This window comes from Scardinius erythrophthalmus (genome assembly GCF_964197995.2).
Source record: "Scardinius erythrophthalmus genome assembly, chromosome: 24".
Lineage (NCBI taxonomy): Eukaryota > Metazoa > Chordata > Actinopteri > Cypriniformes > Leuciscidae > Scardinius > Scardinius erythrophthalmus.
In genome coordinates, this window is record NC_138244.1 from 12300087 (window position 1) to 12325534 (window position 25448).

The 25448-nt window shown below is 37.9% G+C and overlaps 1 protein-coding gene across 2 annotated transcripts; it reads left to right on the top strand.

The window, feature by feature from the left end:
- The first annotated feature begins 5316 nt into the window (after positions 1-5316).
- dnajc24 (DnaJ (Hsp40) homolog, subfamily C, member 24) lies at positions 5317-22854 on the top strand. 2 transcript variants are annotated; one of them, XM_081356642.1, is made up of 9 exons: positions 5317-5389; positions 5485-5592; positions 5683-5781; positions 5889-6000; positions 11523-11661; positions 15398-15466; positions 15554-15678; positions 19823-20031; positions 21157-22854. In XM_081356642.1, the coding sequence occupies exons 4-8, from the start codon at positions 5893-5895 to the stop codon at positions 19910-19912; spliced, it is 531 nt and encodes a 176-aa protein (XP_081212768.1). In that variant the 5' UTR covers positions 5317-5389; positions 5485-5592; positions 5683-5781; positions 5889-5892; the 3' UTR covers positions 19913-20031; positions 21157-22854. The 2 variants fall into 2 exon arrangements, with proteins under 2 accessions (XP_081212768.1, XP_081212769.1); XM_081356643.1 differs by lacking the exons at positions 5317-5389; positions 5683-5781; positions 19823-20031; positions 21157-22854 and having other exon boundaries at positions 5510-5592; positions 15554-17680.
- The last annotated feature ends 2594 nt before the right edge of the window (positions 22855-25448 follow it).

Below are 25448 nucleotides of genomic sequence, written 5' to 3' on the forward strand. Positions count from 1 at the left end.
CGTGCTGCGCAACATGAGAATGAACCTCATTGGTTCTTGCGGAAGCTCAAACGTGCTGCATAACACGAGAATTAATCTTATTGGTTCTTGCGGAAGCTCAAACGTGCTGCGTAACACGAGAATGAACCTCATTGGTTCTTGCGGAAGCTCAAACGTGCTGCGCAACATGAGAATGAACCTCATTGGTTCTTGCGGAAGCTCAAACGTGCTGCGCAACATGAGAATGAACCTCATTGGTTCTTGCGGAAGCTCAAACGTGCTGCGTAACACGAGAATGAACCTCATTGGTTCTTGCGGAAGCTCAAACGTGCTGCGCAACATGAGAATGAACCTCATTGGTTCTTGCGGAAGCTCAAACGTGCTGCGCAACATGAGAATGAACCTCATTGGTTCTTGCGGAAGCTCAAACATGCGGCGCAACATGAGAATGAACCTCATTGGTTCTTGCGGAAGCTCAAACGTGCTGCGTAACACAAGAAAGAACCTTACTGGTTCTCGCACGTCAAGCGAACATGCTTGAGCTTCCGTTTACCACAACTGATGTATGAGTTGATGAAAAGCCTAAATTCAATCTGTTCATCATATAAAGCGATCAAAACCGCTCTGTATATATATATATATATATATATATATATATATATATATATATATATATATATAAAATAACCTCCCTGCAATGTTCTGGGAAAGTTATTTTATGGTTGCAAAAAAAAAAAAAAAAAAAAAAAAAAAACTTAAAGGAACGTTCCTAGAATGTTATTGGTTTTCAAAAAAATTATAAAACGTGAACCAAATAACTTTAGGGGAATGTTCTGTATTTACTGGGAGACTGTATTTTTTATTTTTTTAATAAAGACAGAGGAAATATGGGGTCCATGAAAGTTTTTTGAAAACAGCATAAAAACCTTTTTTTGCAATGGAAGGTTTCCATTAAAGGTTCGTCACTGAACCATCAATGCCAATAAAGAACCTTTACTTTTCCAAAAAAAAATTAAAGTAGTGGATGCTGGGAAGTCTGTTTATGAGGTTGTCATATTTTCCCATAAACCAAAATGATCTTTATTTTGAGCATTTAACAACTTTTCGAGGTAACCTACAGCTTCTTTGGCCCACAGTTTTAAAGAATAAATCTCTAGAGTTATGGACACAGCAGGAACAGCCAGCTTGCTAGAGCCAAATTTCAGGGTGAAATTCAACTCTGGGTCAGTGAACAAACTGATCACTCATAATCTCTGGCTTCAACATCAACTGGCTGAAATTATTTGTCTATTTCATTTCATGGCTTGCAAAATACGACCCATTCAAAACTGATCTGCTCTAACCATGAAGCTCAACCACAATTTTAGACTTCTACAGTAGGTGAAGTCTATATTACCAGTTAGCATTTTCTAGGACCAGTGTTGGGGAAAGTTACTTTTAAAAGTTATGTGTTATATTGTGTTACTCCCTAAAAAGTAACTAATTGTGTTACTTAGTTACTTTTTTTGGAAAGTAATGCATTACGTTACTTTTGCGTTACATTTCCTCACCTGGGCTCGGCTCACTTGTTTTCTTTAATAACAAAAAAGTTCTGAAAACGAGTGAGTGAATTCGGACACTGAGTGCGCTGGAAGGGCTGCCACCTTTACATATTTGTGCTTGATGTTTAATAATCATTTGAAACTTAGCAAACTGGCTGCTCTTGTCATGAAAATATTTATCTTGAACTCTGTCAATGAAACTATAAACCTTAATTAAACAATTTAATAATCAATTAAAAAGGAATTCATACCAGTATTATATTACGCTGTACCCACATTGGACCAGCGGTTTGGAAAATGGATGGATGGATGATTCAACTGCGGGTGTCATCTACTCATATTTGTGTTGTTTAACATATTTAATTATTGCAGGTTTGCATTTCAGTTTTTATTAATTGTGAGGAATACTGAATCTGTTTTTGTGCGAGTGAGATGAGTTAATGCTTGCATTTAGTCTAGAACAACAATAACCATCATGTTAACACAGCCTCTGCACCAATTCATAATTTTCTCAACATGGGAGCTGCCCGTCAGTATGGGAAAGCAATGTAACTTGTGTTACATATTTGAAAAAAGAGCTCAGATATTTTGTTGGAAATTTAAAAGTAATGTGTTACTTTACTAGTTACTTGAAAAAAGTAATCTGATTACACTGTAAAAAACACAACTTGAAAAAGTTTAAATTACTGATTTTGTTGTGTTGGTTCAGCAAAAATCTTAGTACTAATTTCCCTATAGCTTTTTCTTGTTGACTCAACTCTTGTAAATAACAGTTATACAAACTGAAAATAAGTTGCCTGTGACACACACACACACACACACACACACACACACACACACACACACACACACACACACACAAAACGTTTAGTTGAGTCAACTTGACATTATTTGTTTTCTGGAGAGGTGCAATTATTCTGTAACAAATCTTTTGTAGTTGAGCCAATTCAACATTTTTTTGTCTATTGGAAACAGAAGTTCTTATTAAAGGTCCCGTTGCATGCGATTCCATGTTTCAAACTTTAGTTAGTGTGTAATGTTGCTGTTAGAGCATAAATAATATCTGTAAAATTATAAAGCTCAAAGTTCAATGCCAAGCGAGATATTTTATTTAACAGAAGTTGACTACAAAAAACGGCTCGATTGGACTACACCCCTCTACATCCTGCATTGGTGACATCACCAGAACCGTTTCTTGACTAACCTCCGCCCACAGGAATGCTCCCTCAACTCTACTGGCTAACGTTACTTGCACACTTCTTATAACTTAGCCTACTGTGTTTACTCAGCTCTTACGGTGATTTTCTGAAGTAAAACTGACGCTTCATCTTTTGTGTGATGTACAATAAACTTTATTAAACTCATCAGTACATGTTTGATCATCATTCAGACAGCAGACTTGTAGGCTATTATTAATAAATAATGGATACATAGCCTACAAGCAGATGACAAATACGTTATAATAACCGTAATTAAACTCCTAAACCATACCTGTTTCATCTCTATACAGCAATCTGACTCTGTAGGCATTATTGTCCGACTCGAAATGAACGCCGTTACTGAGAGTTTCTGATATTATCATTCCGTGAGATGAATTTGTCCTGACAGACTGAGCGCGAGCTCATGAAGCTCCGCCCCCTGTGTCGTCCAGCAGCACCTCATTTGCATTTAAAGGGGACATACTGAAACGGCTCGTTTTTCTGAGCCCCAAAAAATGTCAATTTAAACATGCTGTAAAAAATGATCTGTTGGGTATTTTGAGCTCAAACTTCACATACACACTCTGGGGACATCAGAGACTTATTTTACATCTTGTGAAAAGGGGCATAGAACGGGACCTTTAAGAATAAGGTTCAGGTGTAGATTTTTTATTGAAAATGTTTGGTCACCATTTTGGTGACTAAACACTGTTACAAAGACCACAATATCACACAAAAAGCCAAAAGTCAAACTGCCCAACCAAAGGAAACGCCCATCAGCAAAATGGTGATAACCAAATGATTTCCAATAGACAAAAAATGTTGAATTAGCTGAACTATAAAATATTTGTTACAGAATAGTTGCACCTCTCCAGAAAACAAATAATGTCAAGTTGACTCAACTAAAAAATGTTTTGTATCACAGACAACTTATTTTCAGTTTGTATAACTGTTATTTACAAAAGTTGAGTCAACAAGAAAAAGCTAGGGGAAATTAGTACTAAGATTTTTGTTGTTGTTCAAGCTTACATTTTTTTTAGTGTACGTAGCTCACATTACTTTTAATGCATTATACCCCCCCAACACTGCTTAGGATTATATGTTTTTTTTTTTCTACAGAAGTTCATGAAGAACTTCCTTATTAAACCAAAGATAATCAGGAATGACCTTAGGAACTCAAAGAGATGCGTTTGCTTGTTTGATCACTGAGTGCTTCATGGATTTATGCATCACGCGCAATACACAAGAACAAGGCTGAAACTAATCAGAATGCCATTTGCTAATTACTTTGTTTAATTCTTTCCAACTTCTAACAGTAATTAGCACAAATAATTATACGTTAGAACAGTTGCACAATGTCATGGTAAAGTTTGTTTGCAACAAGTAATTAAAGTAATATTTGAGTGTTGTTAGATGTACGCCAGTCAAAATCTTTTCTCGTTAACACCTACAGAGACTGTAAATAACAACAGCAGCCAAGAAGTATTAGCAACAGTGTTTAAAAATATATTTATAATTCTGTTAAATTTCTTTTCTAAGTGACATCCTCCATATATTGAATATATAAAAGTAGCCTTTTTATTTATATAAAGGGAAGAAAAAAGCATTCTGTAATAAAGTGTTTTCTCTACAACCTTTAAGACACTATACAGCACAACTTTTCCTGCCCTAGAAGTAGAATTACACAAACGAATTACATGCATCAGTAAAACAAGAAAACAAACATCTGTTATTGTGCCTTATACATCTGAAATGTCAAACAAAAAAAAATATTAATTGCTTCATAATAAACCTAAATTGAGTAAACATGCCTTGACAAACAATCTGTTTTGTCTGTTACATGTGGCATCTTTCACAGTGCTCATTAAAGACTTTGTTAATTAGCAGCTGGAGACAGTGGCTGAGGTGTGCACAGTGTGATTTTTTTCCTTTCTTTTTCTGCCCTCTGTAGACTATGACACACATGATATTTTAGATAATTCCCAACACAATTAACAAACATCCACCAACTTTTCTCGCAACCCTTGTCACAATCACACAAATGCTACCATATAGAAGTGTTTTTTTAGTAATTTTGTCAAAGCAAAATATTAATATTTTATGACATCCCATTATAATATAATGTTTCCTTTCCTTTCCTTTTTTTTTAGCTCAGTTCTGTATTCGAACAATAGTTTTAATAGATGTGCTTTAGGATTTTGCAGCTAAATAAGTATCATTAGAATTTATGATAGCACTTTATCAAAAGTTACCACAAATATTTTCTGAATGTCAATATTTCTGTCTGCATGTCCAGTCACCTGTTTCCACCCCTAACAATCCAACATACATATGTCTGATATTTATAATCCCAATATAAATGTGATTAGGAACCGTTCTGGACTGGAATACATTTTTGTTATTCATTAATTTTTCCGACTAAAAAGTAAAAAGGGTCTAATTTAAATAAATTCTGAATATTATTAGCTGTCGCAAGCTGTAACTGTTTGCTTCCAGCCAGGCCAGCTCGTCTCTGTTTCCATCATCGTTTCCATAGATGCAGCAGCGCGCCCGCTCTCGTGTTTCTCTCTAAAGCATCCGTGTAGAAACGTTAGCTTGAGGAGTTCCGCCATTTTCGAGAGCAGTGAAATGCCCAAAAATACACATTTAATTGTTCAACTACAAACATAAGTGGGTATTATTGTTGATGTTACGCAATTTGGCTAGTTCAAAACTCTTTCAGATTATAAAATATGATTTTATCAAATCATTCGTGTTTCTGTCAGTGCGTTAAAGAGCGAGGCAAACCCTCACACTGGAGGAAGCAGCATGGACTGGAAAGGCCAACGCTGATGACAGCTGCATAGAAGCGGAGAAAACGCCTTCATATTAGGGTAGGAAGCGAGACAGGTCTCTTATACGATATCATCCTACAATATATATGTTTATCTTACTTTTTATCGCTTTGTATGCTTTTTCACTAGGTAAATGTGACGTGCTGTACATCCTGCCAACTGACTGCTGAAGACAGACTGTCTTAACTGTTTACTATTAATTAATCATTACTTTTAAAGAGTAATAAGGTCAATATGAATATGCAAGTTATAAATTACATTTCAACTAATCGTCCTGCACTTATTTGGAACATACAATTCATGCTTTCCTCTGTATTTTTGTTTGTACTCTGCAGAATTATGGCAGATTCCTGTGGTCTACATAAAGACTGGTACTCAATACTGGGTGCCTGTCCAACAGATGACATACAAGAGCTGAAACAGAAGTATCAGAAGCTCATCCTCATGGTAAGTATCCAGCAAATGTTCCCATACATCAGTGGTTCTCAAACGGGGAATTATTTAATGTTAAGTAAGTTGCATTAACAGAAATTGCTGAATCAAGCCATGGGTCTTCAAATTGTACTCTGAACAGGTCAAAACTGTTCCCGTCTCCAATTGTTTATTCTCACTTAATTCCAATACTGCCTTGTCACTGAGTGGTGTGTATCATATGAAATAATAATTTATAACTATAATGTAAATAATATATATATATATATATATATATATATATATATATATATATATATATATATTCTAAATACTCAGATATATCACACCACAATAGCCTCTTGGGCAAGTGCGCCGTTGTGCTTCGGGAGACCCGAGTTCGTGTCCAGACTTGTGGACCTCTCCTGATCCCGTCCCTCCTCTCTCTCTCTCTCTCTCTCTCTCTCTCTCTCTCTCTCTCTCTCTCTCTCCCACCTCACTTCCTGTCTAGCTACTGTCCTATCCCAATAAAAGGCGAAAATGGCAAAAATATATTTAAAAAAATATATAAATACACCTATGTTATATTGCTTGTATGTTTCGAAGACACTCGTAATGAATTCGTAATGTACTTGTAACACAAAGTACACTTTAATATCACTAATCAAGCATGTAATTAGTCCCTACACAGGCATATACCTAAAGTATGCTAAATATACTTGAAGTTGGTCCAATTTAGTACACAAAAGTACACTAAATACGCTTAAAGTTATGCTGTACTACAATTTAATTACAACTAAAATATACTTAGTGCAAAATAATTTGTTTCAAAGTAGATTGTAGAATATGGTCATGCAGAATAAGGCATTAATATGTACTAATAAAGTACTAATAAACAGCCAATATCCTAGTAATATGCATGCTAATAAGCAACTAGTTAATAGTGAGAATGGGAACCTAAACTAAAGTGTTACCGTATGTATGTATGCGTGCATGTACACACGTACACACACACACACACACACACACACACACACACACACACACACACACACACACACACACACACACTCATACATGCATACATACATAAACACACTATTCATTACAGTTTTTTTATTTAATTTTTATCACTGATACTCTTAAGTTTTGAATATTGTATTGGAAAACAGTGGGCCTTGGAGTCAAAGAGACTGAGAACCACTGCCATAAATGTTATTTAATACACAATAAGTGCTGCATGTTATGCAGTGCATGTCAACTGATAAAATTCATACCGAGATAAAGATTATGCTTGATTCTCCCATCAAAGTTTCCTCCTAGGGCAAATTGTTCTTGCTAAATACGAGCTTTGAAAATATATGCACAATTAATCAATGGCATCAGTATTTCTCATTAATACACATTGCAGGTTGATTTATCCCAGTCAAGTTTTACTTAAGCTGATTTGTTTAATCCCAAACCCATTTTAATTACAGCAATCTCATAACACCAGTCGATAAATCAGGATGTGTGCCGTGCAATTTGTAGAAGCAGTTTGAAGACTCCATTACAATGCCTTACGCAATATACAGCAGGAGAGGGATTGATAATGAAATTGATAATAGTTCAAGTTTTTTTTAACCTGTCAAATGAATCAGCATCTTGTGATGGAAATGCCATCACGTATTGGTTTCTTCGTATTATAGGCAGACAGTTGGGCAGGAGTCATGCTTACTGATTCAGAATTCAGCGTTGCCATTGTAACCTCAGGCTTAAAGCAATCTATACCGCTGTATTACTTAGGATTACTGTTTGCAGTCACAGTGCCCTGCCTCATTCCTTCATTCTGAGATCAGCCTGACAGTAGGTGGCAGTAGTGTGATGGTAGTAGCCTTTGTGCTTCGGTCTCTCTCCTCTCTCCATTGAAGCAGAAAGCGGCTGCAGGCAGAACACCAGAGCCCAGCGGAGGATGTGGCAGAGCTCCCTTCGCAGCCTCTGAGAGATGATGATGTATTGTTAGAGCTGGCGAGTGCTCCAAATTGCCCGGCCCTTTATATTGTGTTCCTGCTCTCCAAGCTCCATTAGCCCCAGTAAATGAATATTTTACAATGCGTGCAAAGAGACAGCAATTAAAGCGTGTAACTCCAGAGGGGCAGGAGGATGGGCTGCTCTAACAGAGCTCCAGCCTCTCGTTGTGTTATGTATTTATGACAAGTACCTGAGCTATACAGACTGGATATTGTAGAGTCACACTATTGTAAATGGGTGGTATAACCACATTAGTGTTTGTAACATTGAGTCAGAATGCATCTTAAGAAGACTTTGGAAAGCAGTATAGTAAGCATTCACATTCAAATGTTAAAGCTTATTAGTCATGTGACAACCTGATTTTGATTTTTAAAAGATGGGCCCAGATTCTGAAAGAATTATGTACAGCATGGAACAACTTTTGGATTTAATTTTGTGTATTTAACATTACTACAGTTCAAAAGTTTGGGATCACTAATATATATATTTTTCCTCGCTGAAAAAAAAAAAAAAGTGTATATATATATATATAATTTTTTTTTTTTTTTTCAGCGAGGAAAAATATATATATTAGTGATCCCAAACTTTACTATTTACTATATATATATATATATATATATATATATATATATATATATATATATATATATATATATATATAATATAATTTTTTTTTTTTTTTCAGCGAGGAAAAATATATATATTAGTGATCCCAAACTTTACTATTTAACATTACTACAGTTCAAAAGTTTGGGATCACTAATATATATATTTTTCCTCGCTGAAAAAAAAAAAAAAAAATTATATATATAATTTTTTTTTTTTTTTTCAGCGAGGATGCATTAAATCGATCAAATGTGACAGTAAAGACATTTATAATGTTACATTGTTATTTCACATAAATGCTGTTCTTTTTAACTTTCTATTAATCAGAGAATCCTGAAAAATAAACAAATTATCATGGTTTCCACAAAAATATTAAGCAGCGCAACTGTTCAACATTTATAATAAAAAAGGTTTCTTGAGTACCAACTCAAGGGATCGTGATCTTTCAAAAACATTCAAAAATCATACTGACCCCATGCTTTTGCAAATCAAATCAATAATGAAATAATATTTTATATATATGTGTGTGAAAAAAAAATAATCATTATTAATGCAAGGGGCATTTTTTGAAGAAATAAAAATATTTTTTGCACAGTTTAAAGTTTGTTTTTTAGATGCCTAAGCTTTGACCAATTAAAAATATATTCATAAATTTGTACTTTTTAAAAAATCTTCAAATTCAGCCCATTGTATCTTCATCTCTCCATGAGGCGCTCAATCAAACGCTCTGTTACGACAGACCTGAAACTCAGTTCACAGGGACTATCTATTTGACAAAAGACTACCCAGGGAGATGTTTGTGGAGCAGCGGTATGTGCTTGCCAGGGCTAAGCTGCACTTCACACCTGTGGTCCTGACTCCTCGAGCTCACCTACAAAGAGTAGAGGGAAGCAAAACCCTATCTCCGATTCCGCCACTGGGGAGAGAGTCTAATTCTCTAGCAGAATCTGGCGTCCTGCTGGAGGTAACTGAGAAATTGTGCTGCCAAGCTTGCTCAGCCATTCTCAGGGTTCAGGACCAGAGCTGTTTTCTGGCTGAGAATATATGTTGGATATATTACTTTGGGAAAGGTGATGGTTCAGATTGCCACACCACAGAAATAAAAATAACAAATCTAATATTTAAACATAGCTAGTGTAGTTCGTCAATGTTTTTGCTGATGCATCTTCATTGCCATTATGCGTACTAAAATACACCCCAAAATGCCTTACAAATGGGTGTCATAATGTAGACTTTTTTTTTTACCAACGTGTAACTTTCCGTTATATTCGGTTAACACCTGGTGCATAATATTATACTGAATTTCCAGTGTTATTCTAGATGGCTACGCTGATTTAAAGTTTCGCTTAAGGCTCAAGATTTCACTTTAGCTATTTAGCTTTGGTCATTCTCTGATCTGAAGCATCCTAAACACAAATCGATTTAATCCTCTTAGCTGGTATCCTGTGCCGTTCCTAATCTTAATGTCTTTTTTACTCTGGTACTTTTAATTAAACTGAGATTTGAGTGAAGAAGGATGCTTTCCTTGCATTTTACCAACTTGAAACTCTCCTCAGAATGTAATGACGGCATGTGAAAGCGCTAGTGCTGGAGAGAATTCTCTCCCAAAAGCCTTCCATCAATTGGATGGCCTCAATGAATGATTTACGTCAGTATATTTAAGGATCTTTCAGTTAGAGTTCATTGGCCCCTCTTTTTCATATTTGAGAGTGGGCTGCGAGGCGGCAGAGCGCTGTCTTCTTTCGCCCGCACTGTAAAAATTACAAGAAATGGTTAATGATTCAGGATGATCAGGAAGTTAATTTTTGGCTTGTTGCTGCAGTTGCTTTTCTGTTCCTCTTCTCATCGCATTCTGACCACCCATTACCAAAGTGAAAACAACAACAAAAACACAAACAGAGAAAGGGGCGAGGAGGGAGGGGTGGATGAACGGGAAACAACAGAGAACGGGCACCCTTAAATTTTAATTAGTTTTAAACTTAATTGCTTGAAATGATTAGTTGAATTCAGTCTTCCTGTTGCTTAAAATTACAAATATAATCGCTGTGGACAGTAATTGGCTTGCCCCAGATTGTCGGTTATTGTAGCCCAGTGTCACCCCATGCATCATTACCCGACTTTGGCGGCGATGCGGCTTCTGAACTATAGCGACCATACAAAAACACAAACATACACACATGCAATGCTGTGCTCGCCTGTGCCAGAGCATAATCAGAGTTTGGTTGAATGCCTGCTCGAAAGGATCTAAGTTGTTTTCCGTTTGCCCCTTTCAACCTTGCTCTTCTCCAGTGGGCGAATGAAGTGCCCTACGGCTCAGCTGACCCTCAACCCCCACTAATCGATAGTCACAGCCCACGATCTGTAGATTGCTCAAGGAGAATGACTCTATACTGTAAGGATCCATCTAGGCCGGAAGGGACTGTCAAAATAAATCCCTAAAGCTTCCTTTAGGGAGGCTGCATTAGACTTCTGGGTAAATTTTTATTTTATTTTGGCGAAGCTGTGATGTTACGGTAAGATCTGTCATATTTTAGGACACAAAGGGGGGGATCGCATTAGTGTTTTTGGCTGGAGGAAGGAAGCGGCCTTTGCCCTTCTAACTGTCTACTCTGTCCAGTCTTGTCATTGAAAAGACATATCTGTCCTAACCGATATATATTTTGCACCATTGTCCGTGTTAGTGCCCATGGTCTGCCTTCTCTGGTAAACTGTCCAAAAGCACAGCAAGTCCTTCAGCAAATTGCCCATTAACTTTGCGTCAAGACTTGTCACCATGTTTACATTTGCTGTATTCTACCTTTTGTATCTCCAATCCTATTGACAGTTTCTGTTTGTGATCTGTTTCTGAAATCTCACTTTTTTACATAAAATTACATAAAAAAAATCAACTGTCATTGGTTATCATTTCTGTCAGTCTTATCACTCTGCATTTTGATTGGCAGTTTCACCCGGACAAGCAGAGGCTGGACGTGTCAGAAGGGGAGGCGGAGCAGCACTTGCAGAGATTCATTGACGTCGACCAGGCTTGGAAGATCTTGAGTAATGAGGAGAGCAGGAAGGAGTACAACCTCCAGCTAAGGGGTACGTTCCCTCCTGTCTATCCTCTTATGCACTTTCAGTCTAATCCTTCTAAGTACTAAAACTTTACTAAAGTGCATTTGGAGGAACTGTGTTTAGATGGGCTATGCTGTATTGAATTTTTTAAATGCTAAGTGACCATACTTATTATTTTTGTGACCAAAATATCATAGAGACATGGGTGTTGTTTTCTAATTAATTACCTAGCAATGCCCTAGCAACCACCCAGAATACTCTGGAATTTTCTGTTTCATTCAATATTGAAACTAGACAGTTTTTGGAAGAATTATGTTTACATGCAATGGACTTCATTGTATTGAAATTTGGAATCTGCGTGATTGGGAGTTTGCGTGACAGATTTCACTTGTTCAAGTTTTTCAAATTGCTGCTTGCTTTGGAAGTGAATTCTGTGAGCGGTGCTCAGATTCACTCGGCCAACTTACTGAGGTAAACGCTGCACAATGGTATCGCTCTTTACAACGTCTGACTCATAACGGTAATTAATATGATTAGTCTTTTGCTTGACTGTTATCAAACAGCTAATAATGTGTTGCTAATGTTACACAAACCATGTTCCCGTTCGCATCTCAGAGTAAGACAGCTGTCTTCTAACAATCATCTGAAACGCTTTGAACGACTCAGAACGTCGTCCGTGGGGAAAGGCATATACTGTAGTTCATCATATTATAATATACACACAATACACTTGTTATATTGCTAAATTTACATGATTTTTCATATCAACAAAAAACATGCCGGGATAACCTGGCATCTCTCGAGACTTCCCTGCTAGTTCACTGTTAATGATATGCTAAAGACCGCTGGCATGTTGACGTGATTGGTTATGAGGTAGTTTGTGACGTCAGAAACACCAGCGATTTCAAAACCGCATTATTGAGACTGTCTTTTTTTTTTTGCCGTTTTAGACATGGATTGAGCACTTTTGGCTTGATAATTTGTCACATAGCAATGTCATATCAACCATCCATAATAGTCTAGAACTGATGAGTACAGCTCACGTTTACCCTGAAAAATAAAAATTCATCATTCATTTCCGTTCATTGTTGATAATTTATTAAGAGCATAAAGCAGCTTTGTCACTAGCCCTTTGGCAAACTAAAATTGTCTGAAATATTTAAAATACCAAAGGAAGGAATGAGAACCGAGCTGTTGTCTTTGGTCTGGACAGATGCTTCCTTACAGAAGAGCGTAGCTAGAATTGTGGGTACTAGAGGAGGAGGGAAATAAAGAGAGAGTGCGAGAGAGAATGTAGGTCAGGTCTGTCACACATGGCCAGTTCTTACATGAAGTGATAGTCTGCTTCTCTCCTCTCTCGCCTAAGGAACAAGCTCCCCCTAGCCCTCCATTAGGACCTTCAATAAGTGTACATCCAGGGTCCTGTGCGCCATTAACTGGGGAGCTGTGGCATCGCCTTTAGGGGGGAACACTTTGCACAGCTACTTGCTAACGTAGATCGCCACAGCCACAGAATTGACATTTAGAGAGCGTCCACAGAAAAGCCAGGCCTCGTTTAGGCTGCACATGCAGGAGTGCACATGCTCCTCATTTAAATGCAGTGACTTTATTTCAGATATCAGACACGCTTTGTTTTGACTTCATTTGCAAGTATTAAATGACACTATTTTAGGTTACAAAGCTATATTTTTTTAGATGTTATTTATTTTATTTTATTTTTATGAAAATAGTGTACAATTTTAAGTGACTGTTTATTGGTCCTCATCGCTCATAACATGAAAATAATTATTGGTTTGACGGTATTGGTGCAAAAAAAGAAGTACCGGTACACAATAAACTGTACAGTTATTTTTTTTTTTGCCTAATTTATGTAAAAAACCTCAACTCTCAATTTAACTCTATATGGTCTGTTTTAATTAAGTTTGAGATTGATTCTGGCCAGCTCAAAGGATACACTAATCCCTAACCAACTTAAGTAGCCTGCCCTGCGGTCATTAACTGGACACTGAAATGTGTGTCAATATTGACCAGACAAGGTTTGATGTCAAATACTGTGGCCTCTATTTAAAAGGCCACGTCTGGTTGGGTTTATCTTTTGCAGTTTCAAAAAAAATATATATATAGTATTTATAAATATTCATGCTCTCTACTTATCAGCAATGTATTCAGTTTTAAATATTCATGAACAGGGTCTTATTTTGTGAGATATAAGGAGAGATAGCATTTTACTTGTGGTTACTGTCAGAGGAATAAGTCTTTATACCTTTCATCAGTTTACGCATCTTAATTACTGAGCAGAAATGCTTCATTCGTAGCTATACGTTTGTAACTGGAGGTTATTCTAGGGTACTCTGTATAGAATGAGGTAATTAATCAATTTTTTATGTTGCATAACTGAAATCTTCCCATTAGTTTAGGTTTTCACTAAATATTATATCCGAATGTTATTCATATTCTTGAGGTGAATTGAGACACATCGGACTACTAATTTCAAAGATGGAGCTCATTTCATCGTATCAAGTTCTTTTTTCTTTTTTTGCACCTATAAGAAATTAATGATAAAAGTTAGTCGCCAGAAATGGCACCTGATGATAAAACGTTGCATTCAAACCTGTTAATTGCCAAGATCTCAGACACTATGCCAGAAAGGGACAAGAACCGTTACTTGGAAGTGTCATGTTCCTGATTCCTTAATTCATTAGGAAGCAAAGAAATCCAATTTCGTTCTCTGCCTCTTGACAATTAGTTGTCATATTACATTTTTCCACACACGGTTTTAGTTTCAAATTCACTTATTAGCAGCCTTTAAAGCAGAACCTTGTGAAATACCCAGTATTCCCTGCTTTAATATTCAATGAATATTTTAAGACAACTCATTTGTGTGTATTCATAGCAGCAGTAGGAGACATGAAGGCTTTGCTAGGGCACTCTAAATGACCTCAGATGACTTTGCAGCTTCCCTTCTAAATCTCTTATTAGTGGAACAGCAGCCCAGCAATCCTCTGTGATTATTGCTTAAATATTTCAACAAGTAAGGATTGCTCTGGAAACTTTTTACTCTTCCAGACAATTTTTCCTGCGAAAGCTCAAAGGTTCAGGATGTGGCTTGTTTTTTTTGTGTGTGACATAAATTCAATGTGGTAATGAAACACAACTTTCAGAGTAATCTTATAATATACAGTACTGTGCAAAAGTCTTAGGCATGTTAATACCCCCCCCCCCCCCTTTTAGGGTTTTAAGTCAGTTATTTATATCTTTTGCTGTAGTGTGTCAGTAGGAAATATCAGTTTACATTTCCAAACATTCTTTTTGCCATTAATTGTAATAATCCAGTGAGATTTGTGTATGCACAAGGAGTCTGACAACAGCCGGTATGATCTGATCTCACCATCATCGAGTCCGTCTGTGATTACATGAAGAAACAGAAAAAACTGAGGCAGACTAAATCCAGAAGAACTGCGGGAACGCCTCCAAGATGCTTGAAGAAACCTTCCTGCAAAGCTACCTGAAAAACTATGCGCAAGTGTACCTGAACAAAAGCCGTTTTAATATTAACATATTAACATATATATACATGGGATATTAGGGATATTAACATGCCTAAGACTTTTGCACAGTACTGTATATGTTTTTCTTGTTATCAGTTATAATCGGTATTAGTCATAATGTATTGCCTTCCCCAGTGTTATTGTAAAATGCAATGCTAAAAGGACTTGGATTGATCATCAATTTGACTTCCTCTTCATATTACAATTCTCTGCAGCACATGAACTGAAACAGAGCTGGCCAATGGACGCCCATATAACACTAGACGACATGAACTGGGATTGTGGTTAGTCAGAACCCTGCTCTCAAGCAACTTATATAATAATATATTATAAATATGGGTTATAATTATAAAGCATCTCTTCTGTTTCAGACACTGAGTGTTATACGTATGGCTGTCGCTGTGGAGGAGAATTCATCTTAGAGAAGGAAGACACGCAAGAAATGGAAACGGTTGTGTGCTGCAATTCCTGTTCGCTCAGCATTGAAGTTAAGAAGGTTACATGACACTTTTGGATACTTCAGGCTAGTTTCTTATTGGACTGTTATTTAACTCTTTTCCAAAAAGGGACTTATTCTATGGACACATTGTGGATTTTAACAGGAAGTCAGCCGCATTCATAACTGAGCCTGGCACTTACAGTATGAGAAATGATTAGTTTTTTCAGGAACTGTCTGAATTTTTCATCAGGTGGATTCAAATTTGACAGTATACAGAAATCAAAAGACATTTCTTTCTTAAAGCTATTTTTTAATGGTCTCCACATAAATTCTAAAAGTGACCATGTTGTAAAAACCTTCCCATTATCCTTTTTTTCTTGTGGAACTGAGCAGCATGTTTCATTTCATTTACATGTACCTTTATCAAGTGCATCACCAGAATTGCAGAATTGGGTCACACTAGACTCTCACCGTCACAGAAAGCCCTTGGTTGTTTCCTCTGAGCTAGACGTGCTCTTTTACAGACCAGACGTTTACTGAAATGCTGTTTGTTCCCCAGCCCCCTCCTTTCACTCCCCTGTGTTAGCGAGGACCGGGCGGGTGGCTCAATAACCTCTTAGCTCTTGTTAACTTTGTTTGCATGTAAATAAATGCACTTTTTTCCTCCTCCAACAATGAAGTCACAAACTGCCTCCACACATCACTGGTCGAAAAAGGCCCTCCAGTTAATGATGAGCTTTTCAGTTTTCTTTCGAGCCTTATTGTTCTCCGGTCCACTCAATTTTGAGGGGGGATCCGCAAGGTTGTGGCATTGGAATAGGGTCATGGCTTTATTAAACTTCAAACAGTCATTAGGCTGTTTGCTAAAATCTGTCGTCCCATAGTAGAAACAGCTTGATCGGGGCAAAACCACGCTTTTCATCAATGTCCTGAGGCCTGAACTGAGGCTAGACCTGCCAGTGGACCGGCAATGGACCGAACTTTAATCGACTGTGACATCAATTACGGATAATCTCATCACTTTTGGAGAGTGGGCTTGTCAAATCTCTAATTAAGTCCTCAGTTCCCCCTATATGTGCAGACAGGATCAACAACACATTATAGTGCAATGATGGACATCATCATTCTATTTTTGAGGGGATATAACTTTTAACCTTCCGTGCACTTGTGGGTCTGGCCAGGCAGTTGGGCAGCTGTGTTTCTTTGAATGAATGTCCCTTTATGCCAGTGACTGTAAATGAGGAAAGAATCATAATTTGCATGGTAAAGATGTGTATTTTTAATGTTCTAGTCATTACTTGAGTGAACTGTATTTTTGTATGTTGGTCAAATGAATTATTTCAGCGTTCATAAAAATAGATCAGAATGCCAAAGTCAGTTTTCTGGTTAGAAATTAGAAAGCTATGTAGTTTTATTCAAATTTTAAATGTATATTTTATTGGATATTGCAATTACTTTATCTGGTAAATGTTTGGGAAAATATTTAAAATGTTATTGAAAATTATTTGCAGACACCTCACAAGGACTATGGGTGCAATATGAGTTTTTTGTTTTGTTTTAAGCACTGACATGTATTTCTGGCGGAAATGACATAACTATTTAATTCGAACCTTGTCTCTCTGTTGTTTGGTGACTGTTCTCACGTTATTTTCCCTGTTGACATCTGTGTGAACGGTAACCCAAAACCTTTGTCTAACTAAGCAAGACTTTCACTGATCCCGGTGCTTGTTCGTAGGTAGCTTTGAAAAGAGTTTCCTTTAATGCAAAGCCTGCACTCCAAGTAGCTGGAAGATAGGACCTTTTTCTTTGAACTTTCATCACCTTTTTTGCTCTCATGGTTTCTCATTTAATGCAGGCGGTTGGACAAAAGAGGAAACCTCCCTCCCTCTTTTAACTCCTCTCAGCTCAAACCTTTTAAATAGCTTGTGTGTTTTGGACAAGGTTGCATATTTGCCTCTCATCACAAAATTTTCAGAGGGGCCAGCAAGTGGGAACCCTTGAGGAAGATGGCGGAGAACATTGTTTTGTTTTTTTCTTACATAAAAGATTATAAAATCTCAAACCATTATCCTTATTCATTTTCAGAATTCTGAAACCATATTCTACTTCCCAATACTTAAACTTAACAGCTACCTTACTACCTATTAATTAGCAGTTATTAGGAATTTATTGAGGCAAATGTCGTAGTTAATAGTGAGAATTAGACTAATCCAAAGTTTGACCAAATTTGTATTAATGTAGATCTGCATTTACTCTTTTACATGCTTTTTACAGAATTTTAAGTTCATTTTGATGTTTCGATATTGAATAGGAGATATTATATTTGCAGTTAAAGGAGAACTCCGGTCAATTTTAACATTGAGCTCATTTTTTTGTAAATTTGGAGTGGTGTCAGTACAGAGAACAACGACAAAAATCGGTGTTGCCTACACCGTGTTATCCTCTTTTTAAAATTTGCACCCTGTTGACTTCAATGGGGCAAGTTTTAAACCTGCTTTTAGCCTCAACATCCTTGATGTGTCATTACAAGTGCACAGGTCATGTGAGTGATTCCTTTGGAGTGAACGCGGGTCAATCTGACTGCAGTAGATGTGAAAGATATGAATAAAAATGATGTTTATTCAGCCAGCGCACATACCTGTATTTACATCCTATTTTCGGTCGAAGTCCATAGTAATCGATTGTCGAGTTCACGCGCATTGGTTTAGTACCTATGATCACGCGCGTGAACTCGGCAATCGATTACTATGGACTTCGACCGAAAACAGGATGTAAATACAGGTATGAGCGCTGGCTGAATTAACATAATTTTTATTCATATCTTTCACATCTACTGCAGTCAGACTCACTCGTGTTCACTCTGAAGGAATCACTCACATGACCTGTGCACTTGTAATGACACATCAAGGATGTTAAGAGGCTAAAAGCAGGTTTAAAACTTGCCCCATTGAAGTCAACAGGGTCCAAATTTTAAAAAGAGGATAACACGGTGTAGGCAACACCGATTTTTGTCGTTGTTCTCTGTATTGACAGCACTCCAAATTTACAAAAAAATTAGCTCAATGTTAAAATTGACCGGAGTTCTCCTTTAAAATTACACACTTCACCTTTAAGGTTGTATCGTTTTGGCTTTATATTTGATGGATGACTATACTAAAGATGTTTGCAGGAAGCTTATGCCTCCATGCTTGTGTTGTGGTTGTCTGGTTTGTTTATGACTGAGAGTCTTTCAGAGAGCCAGAGGTTTACTGCCTATCCCATCATCCTATCCATTCAATTGGCAATAATGCTAACAGCCCTCATGCAATGCTAGACCTGTGTGTGTGTGAGAAAGAGAGAGAGACCGACAGAGAGGGATACAGTTATATCAAGCCAAAGTATAACCTCTCAAAACACCTATGAATCCTTATAGGTAAGTTTTATTCTGCATTAACAGGATTGCTTTGTTTTTTGTTTTGTTTTTGCAGTAATGTGTAGACCTGAGCTATACTAACTGCTTGAAATATGAATTGGTATGTTTGAATCGTGACTGTTTTCTTTTAAAGGCTGTTTACACATTTGTTGTGAAAGCAGTTGCCAAGGGGAGTCACAATGCCAGAGCGTCCCCAATGTGCTCATAGACTAAACAAGTGACGGCACTGGTGCACCCATAATGCCACTGGGCCCTCAGGTGCCCCCACCCCACCGTTGCATGCCCGAACTTGTCAGAACCTGGTTTTAAAAATAACTACTCCTTGTTAATCAAGCCAACCTGCCCCCAACCACTACACCAAAACACACACCGTCCTCCCTTGCCGATAATTATGTCAACCTGCTTGTCACACACCTTCATTTGCCTGTTTTTTAATGTTAGCATGTCATATATGTTGGCAGATAGATGCTTTCTGTCTTTAGCCTGATAGACTGAAAAAGCACAGCAGTGATGTCTCAAAGGAGGCGGACTTGCTAATCAACGACAGCAAGTTGAATTTGAAATGCAACAAGGAACCGCTTGGCCACGCACAGCGTGCTTGGAGATGCAACTTCATTGTTTGCCAATCTCTTAATTGGTTATTGGCCTTATAGCTCATTGAGGGAAACCCTCTAATTTGGAGTGAGATGCAGTGGGTGGTAATTGCAGACATTGTAACTGTAGATGTGTCATTTCGAAGTGTCCACCACACCTGAGCTGTCTGTTTTATTCCCTGTCCTTCTCTTTTAGGAAGTGAACATCATTCTACAACTTCCGGGTCTGAGAAACCCATCATGTGGTATTGATTCCAAGTGGAACGGGAATGCCTGCATGTTTTAGGCCGTGGCTGGGATAATGAGCTCGGCCCTTTATTCCCATCGCCTGTCGCTCCTGGTGATGGAATTAGCTTGAAGCAAGCAGAGCGGAAATCACTCGGCTTTATGAATGACATCCCAGAGGTGGGAACGGATTAGTCTTTTCCCTCTCTCCCTCGGTCTGTGTGTCTGTCTGTCTCTCTCTCGCTGCAGCTCTTCTCTTTACAGCACCAGGTGGCTTTTTTTCCGGGCACAAAGGTGTTTCTCTTAATCCCATTACGCTAGTGTTAAGTCTCACTAACATCAAAATTACCCCCACCACCACTAGCCTTCGTATCTCTTTGCTTCTCCCACCCCCAGTTCGCTTTCCATCCGCTCTCTTTCCGAGTGACTGAAGGTGGTTTCACCTGAAAGGAGGAGAGATCTGCAGGGCAGCTGCTGTTTTAGCAGTTGATGTTTCCATTGCTGACTCACAGCGATTGCCAATCCTGATCCAATTTCGCCATGCTGGTGGCCCCTTATTCCCTTGTCCAATAATGTGTCTGCTGGAAAAAATCCCACTGCTCCAAATCAAGTCTAATCCTTGCTGGAGACCTCATGTCAATCTTGTCATCCAAAAAGGAAAAAAATCGAGACAAAACCATACATCTGGACCCGCCCCAGATCTCTCTTTCTCTCCATTTCTTTGGCCTCTAGGGATGGCTTTTAAGTCCCCCATCTTCTCCAAAGAATAGAGTAGGGATCACGCAACATGACCTACCAGAACCTTGATATCACAATATTGCCACCCTTGGGCATTGGGACATAGGTGCGGATTAAGACTTTGCATAATAAGATTACACGCTGACTGAATGATATCAAGGGACGATCCATATGTGGCAAGCTGGCTCTCTGTCTCCGGCTCAGTGGCGGGTGGTACAGCTTGTGGAGAGAGATGCCTGGGAGAGCCGCTGGGAATCAAATGGGATTCAGATTGTAAATGAGTTGGCCATTTGCAGTCATAGCTACCAGTGACTGGATCTATCGCTGTCTCACATTTAAATGTGAGAGGTTAGATCAGCTGTCCTTTGTGCAATTACCACAATGACCTGGAATTATGGCCAAGTGTACTGGGACATTTTTACACTGATTTGTTTCTAGTGATTGCAGATGTTTGCCATCACTTGCTGTGTTTTTTCAGTAACCAATCAAAGAAAGCGAGATGTTCTGATTCTATGACTAGTTAAATGCACAATGTTCTTCCTAAATATTCCCAAATTCTCACCCTAGATTCCTTCTTGAAGAAATGTCAGAAGTGGTCAAAGCTGGTAGAAGTTTCCTTTTGTCCATGAATACCTCGGATGCCATAGTTCAACAGTGGCAGCCCCTGCTGACAGACCCCTCCATCCCAGGAGCTGCTTTTCTCTCAAGAATCTCACCATTCATGGCTCCCCATTCCCGCATCTTCAAAGCAACATTCCAAGAAAATCCCTCACATAAAAAGATACCTCTCCTCATGAGCTGATGATCTAGGGGTGTCAAGCTGTTGTTCCTGTCCCACTGTGTGCTGTGGGAAATGGATGTGTCTGTCGACTGGATGGGATCAATAAGCACAAGGCCACAACATCGACCCGCTGCTCTCCTAAATGACTCCATGAGTCCTTGTCCGCTGTGCTGGGCAGTCAGGCACTGTGGGGAACTTAGGGAAACTGGAAATGCTTCAAACCAGGGGGTCCCAAACTGAAAAACATACCCGCTACTAGTATTAAACAATACCTTCCAAACTTTAAAGCAAGTACAGACCGCACAGCTTTGCGAATGAGGCCATGTCTATTATGTCAAAATGCTGGACAAAAGGGAAGTTGAATGATGTTAACTATAGTCTTTTGGACTTTTGTGGATTTGCGATGTGTTTTGTAATAACATCAACATCAGTTCAAGGCAGTTCAGTTAGGCTAAATATACAACAGCAACCACCGTCCTAAAAGAGTTAATTTCATATTAGTCATTGGTAAAGGTGCATGATATATTGGTGGCATTATATTCACATTAAGTTAATCTTAAAAAATACTAATAATTTAATAACTTGCCAATGCAAATCTCAAAATGAATATCCATTTTTCCATACTGTACATTATGTTGTAATGCCTAAATTGACGTATAGCATTTAAAGCATTGATTTTTATAGTTTATTTTATTTGGAATGTAAGACAAAATAGTATAGATGTTGGCCATTTATCAATTATTTGTCATATGATGATAATTATCTGCACTAGTCAGAATTTAAAATTTAAAAGTCATTGGTCAACTATACGTTTTCTTTTTTCCAAACTTGGACTAAATCTATCATGCTGTTGAATCCTGCCGTTTCCTACCAATCCAACCCCAGTGGCAGAAAAGCTAAATATATATTACTGCATTGCAGTCGTTTGCATTCAAGTTTCGTCCCTCAAAACAGAGTCTCCATAGAGGGACCTATTCCTTAGACTGCTTAATGAAAACATATCCGTTATCAGTGTTAATAACAGCAACCCCAGACATGATTGTAACTTACGATCACAGAATGCATGACACCTGCCTGTCCAGTATCAAAGCTGCCTGCCGCTTATGCAAATATAGCAAGATAGTCCTGTAGATCAGTCTATGAGGCCCCACCAGTCAGATCAGACTTCCCAGGAGGTTTGTGTCACTGATAGCAATCACTGCCACACAAGCATACAACATTACAGACTCAAATTAGCAGAGCACAGGAGAGAGAAAGGGGATTAGAGAGATCCGCTCTCCCACCGGCCCAACTTACAAATTAAATATGATAATCAAACAACACGATCACAATGGATTTGATGACAGGGGTTTAGCAAAATTTAGCTTGTTACCCATGGTTGCACGCTCTAATTTGGATTTTCTTTTTTTCATTGATGGTGGTGATTATGGCGGCTTTGTTTTTTTTTTTGTCATTTTGTATTACTACATGTAAGTTGAAAGTGCAAAAAAAAAAAAAAAAAAAGTCAATTGCCAGAAACCTTACATGCACATCTCTTTAAAATATGTCAGTATTTTTCAGGACCTACTGTTGGTTTGAATAGTTGTAAGACTGAGTACTGATACCGATTTATTTAATTTCGTTTTTAACTTGTTTTAAGATTTAACAACAGGAACAAATGTGTATATTTTATTTTTTAATGAATCTTATAAAAATACTCATTCCCTGAAAGTAATGATAAACACTGTAGTGAAGTAGCCTAATGATAATTGGAAAAGCATTCAATTCAATTCAATTCACTCAGCCCTGGTTCGCAAGAAATTCTTTATTCTTCTGAAATGTTAGTTGAAACAAAATCATTCTTAGTTCTTTACCTCAGTTTTAAGGCCTGTTAGATGACCCCATTGAACAACTACTGGGGCTCTCCAATTGCTTAAAAAACAGCTGGTATTCAAATTGGATTCCCGGTCTAATTTCCTCTGAGGTAACTGGCATTTCTGTCCCATCTGTCAACAGGTGAGAACCAGAGCTGAAGCCGAATGCTCTGGTGGCTGCCTGCACAAACAGCCTAATTCAATAAGGTGATGTCTGTGTCAGCCAATGCTTATCTACTGAATTCACACAAGGTGTCTGGGAGTTTGAACAGTGCTGGGCCTAGCAAGGTGGAAAGTTGACACCTGCCTTTCCAATCCCTTAAGAAAACAGTAAGTACCTCACCTGCTGTTGTCATGACCTGACAAAGATTTAATAACATCATGTTGAGGGAAAAGTTGGTAAATAACCTGATTTGTCTGATTTTTATTACAACATCCATTCTATTTAAAGCTATAACATCAACCATTCAAACTTTTCTTGGACTGATTCTTGAGGTGTAAAACCAACAGATTGGAGCATTCATGACTCGCAGCTTCTCTGCTCTTTATTGTCAAGGCAATCAGGAGTTTATTCGCGGTTAAGAGCAATGAGAGAGAGTAGAGCGAAAGCCTCTCATCAAAAGAAAAGGCCCGAAACAATTGTTTTGATGACTGATCTGTGGCCCAGACTGTCATCATTACCCCCCATGAGAGGGACACACACCCCCTAAAACAATCCACTCTGGGCTAATGGCTCCTACGCATTTCATTTGTAAGACACTATAGAAAGTATGCTACAATAGGCTCCATCTTGAGAGGGCCCATCTGGGTGCCTCTTAGATCCTTTGAACAGCACGGAGGGTCGCTGACCTAGAAAGCCATCAATAAAAGACAATCCTTGGGAGGACAAATTGAAGAGCGGTGGAATCTCTCGTCTTTGCCTTTCTCAGCTCTGAGTTTATGGGTGAGGCTGATGATATTTGCCCACTGTACTGTGTTCGTTACTCAACTTTGCTGTCATTATTTGGTCGTTGGGGTCAAGTTGTTTCTGAGGTGAAGGAGACGTTGGCTCCTTTGCAGGAGATTTGGAAAGGGCTGACGCACAAGAAGCGAAATTTAAATGGTTTTACCCCATACTTTTGGTCCAAACTTGTAAAAAATAGCTATTTGACTTTAAAGGAATACTCCGAGTTCAGAACAATTCATCATATACACTTATAATGGAAGTGAATGGAAGCCAATTTTTTGAGAATTTGAAAGCAGAAATGTGAAACTTACAAGATATAAGATAAAACCAAAACCTTATTAAGATAAAACCAAATTTTACAAGTTAGAAGTACAATCTGTTAAAACTTTTGTATTATTTAAGCTGTCGAATCATTTTTACTGCAGTTTTACAGTTTTGGTGTTTACAGAGTTTAAGTTGTAAAATTAGATATAACTTTACACAGAAAAGGTTTGTAAATTATTTTATCATCGTTATGTTTACATGAATATTGTTTACGTCTTGTCACTATTTTATTGAAACCGCAAGTATTTAACATTTACGTATTGGCCCCATTCACTTCTATTGCAATCGGCTCACTGTAACCCAAATTTTTTATTTATTTTTTTAACAAAGGAAAGGAAGTGTGTTTGTGTTAATCAACATTATACCACAATTTCTGTTGGTTTGAGTTTAACTTGTGCTGAACCAGGAATATTCCTTTAATAAACCAAATTCATACTTGTATTTACTATTAGAACTTTTAGTACTACACATTCTTTAATCGTAATTATGAAGTTTTGTGTGCTTAGTTGAACATTTTGAGTCATGCTGTTGATATTTGTTAGCCATTCCGATGGTCTAATGAGGCGTTGATGGGCTGGACCACATCATTGACCTCAGAAAAACACCCTGAGTTTGTCGTACCGCCAGTCCACCTCCAAATAACAGGTTTTAACCAATGCCTTTAAATGACCAAATGATTGCAATGAAACGACACAATAAATCACACATCTGAGCCCATTGACAGTCTTTCAGTCAAACGTACAATATACATTGTAATTTAAGCTATTGGCTCTTGAAAGGGGAGCTAATTGTTCGGATTTTTTTTTTCTTTTTTTTTTCAATAATCAGAAAAGGTCAGTGGTGAGGCTGTCACTGCCTTTCACAATGCCAGCCAGGCAACAGATGTTAATTCGAACCATTACTGTCCTATCGCTCGGCGAGATGAGTTCATGACAAACAGCAGAGCTCTCTCCCA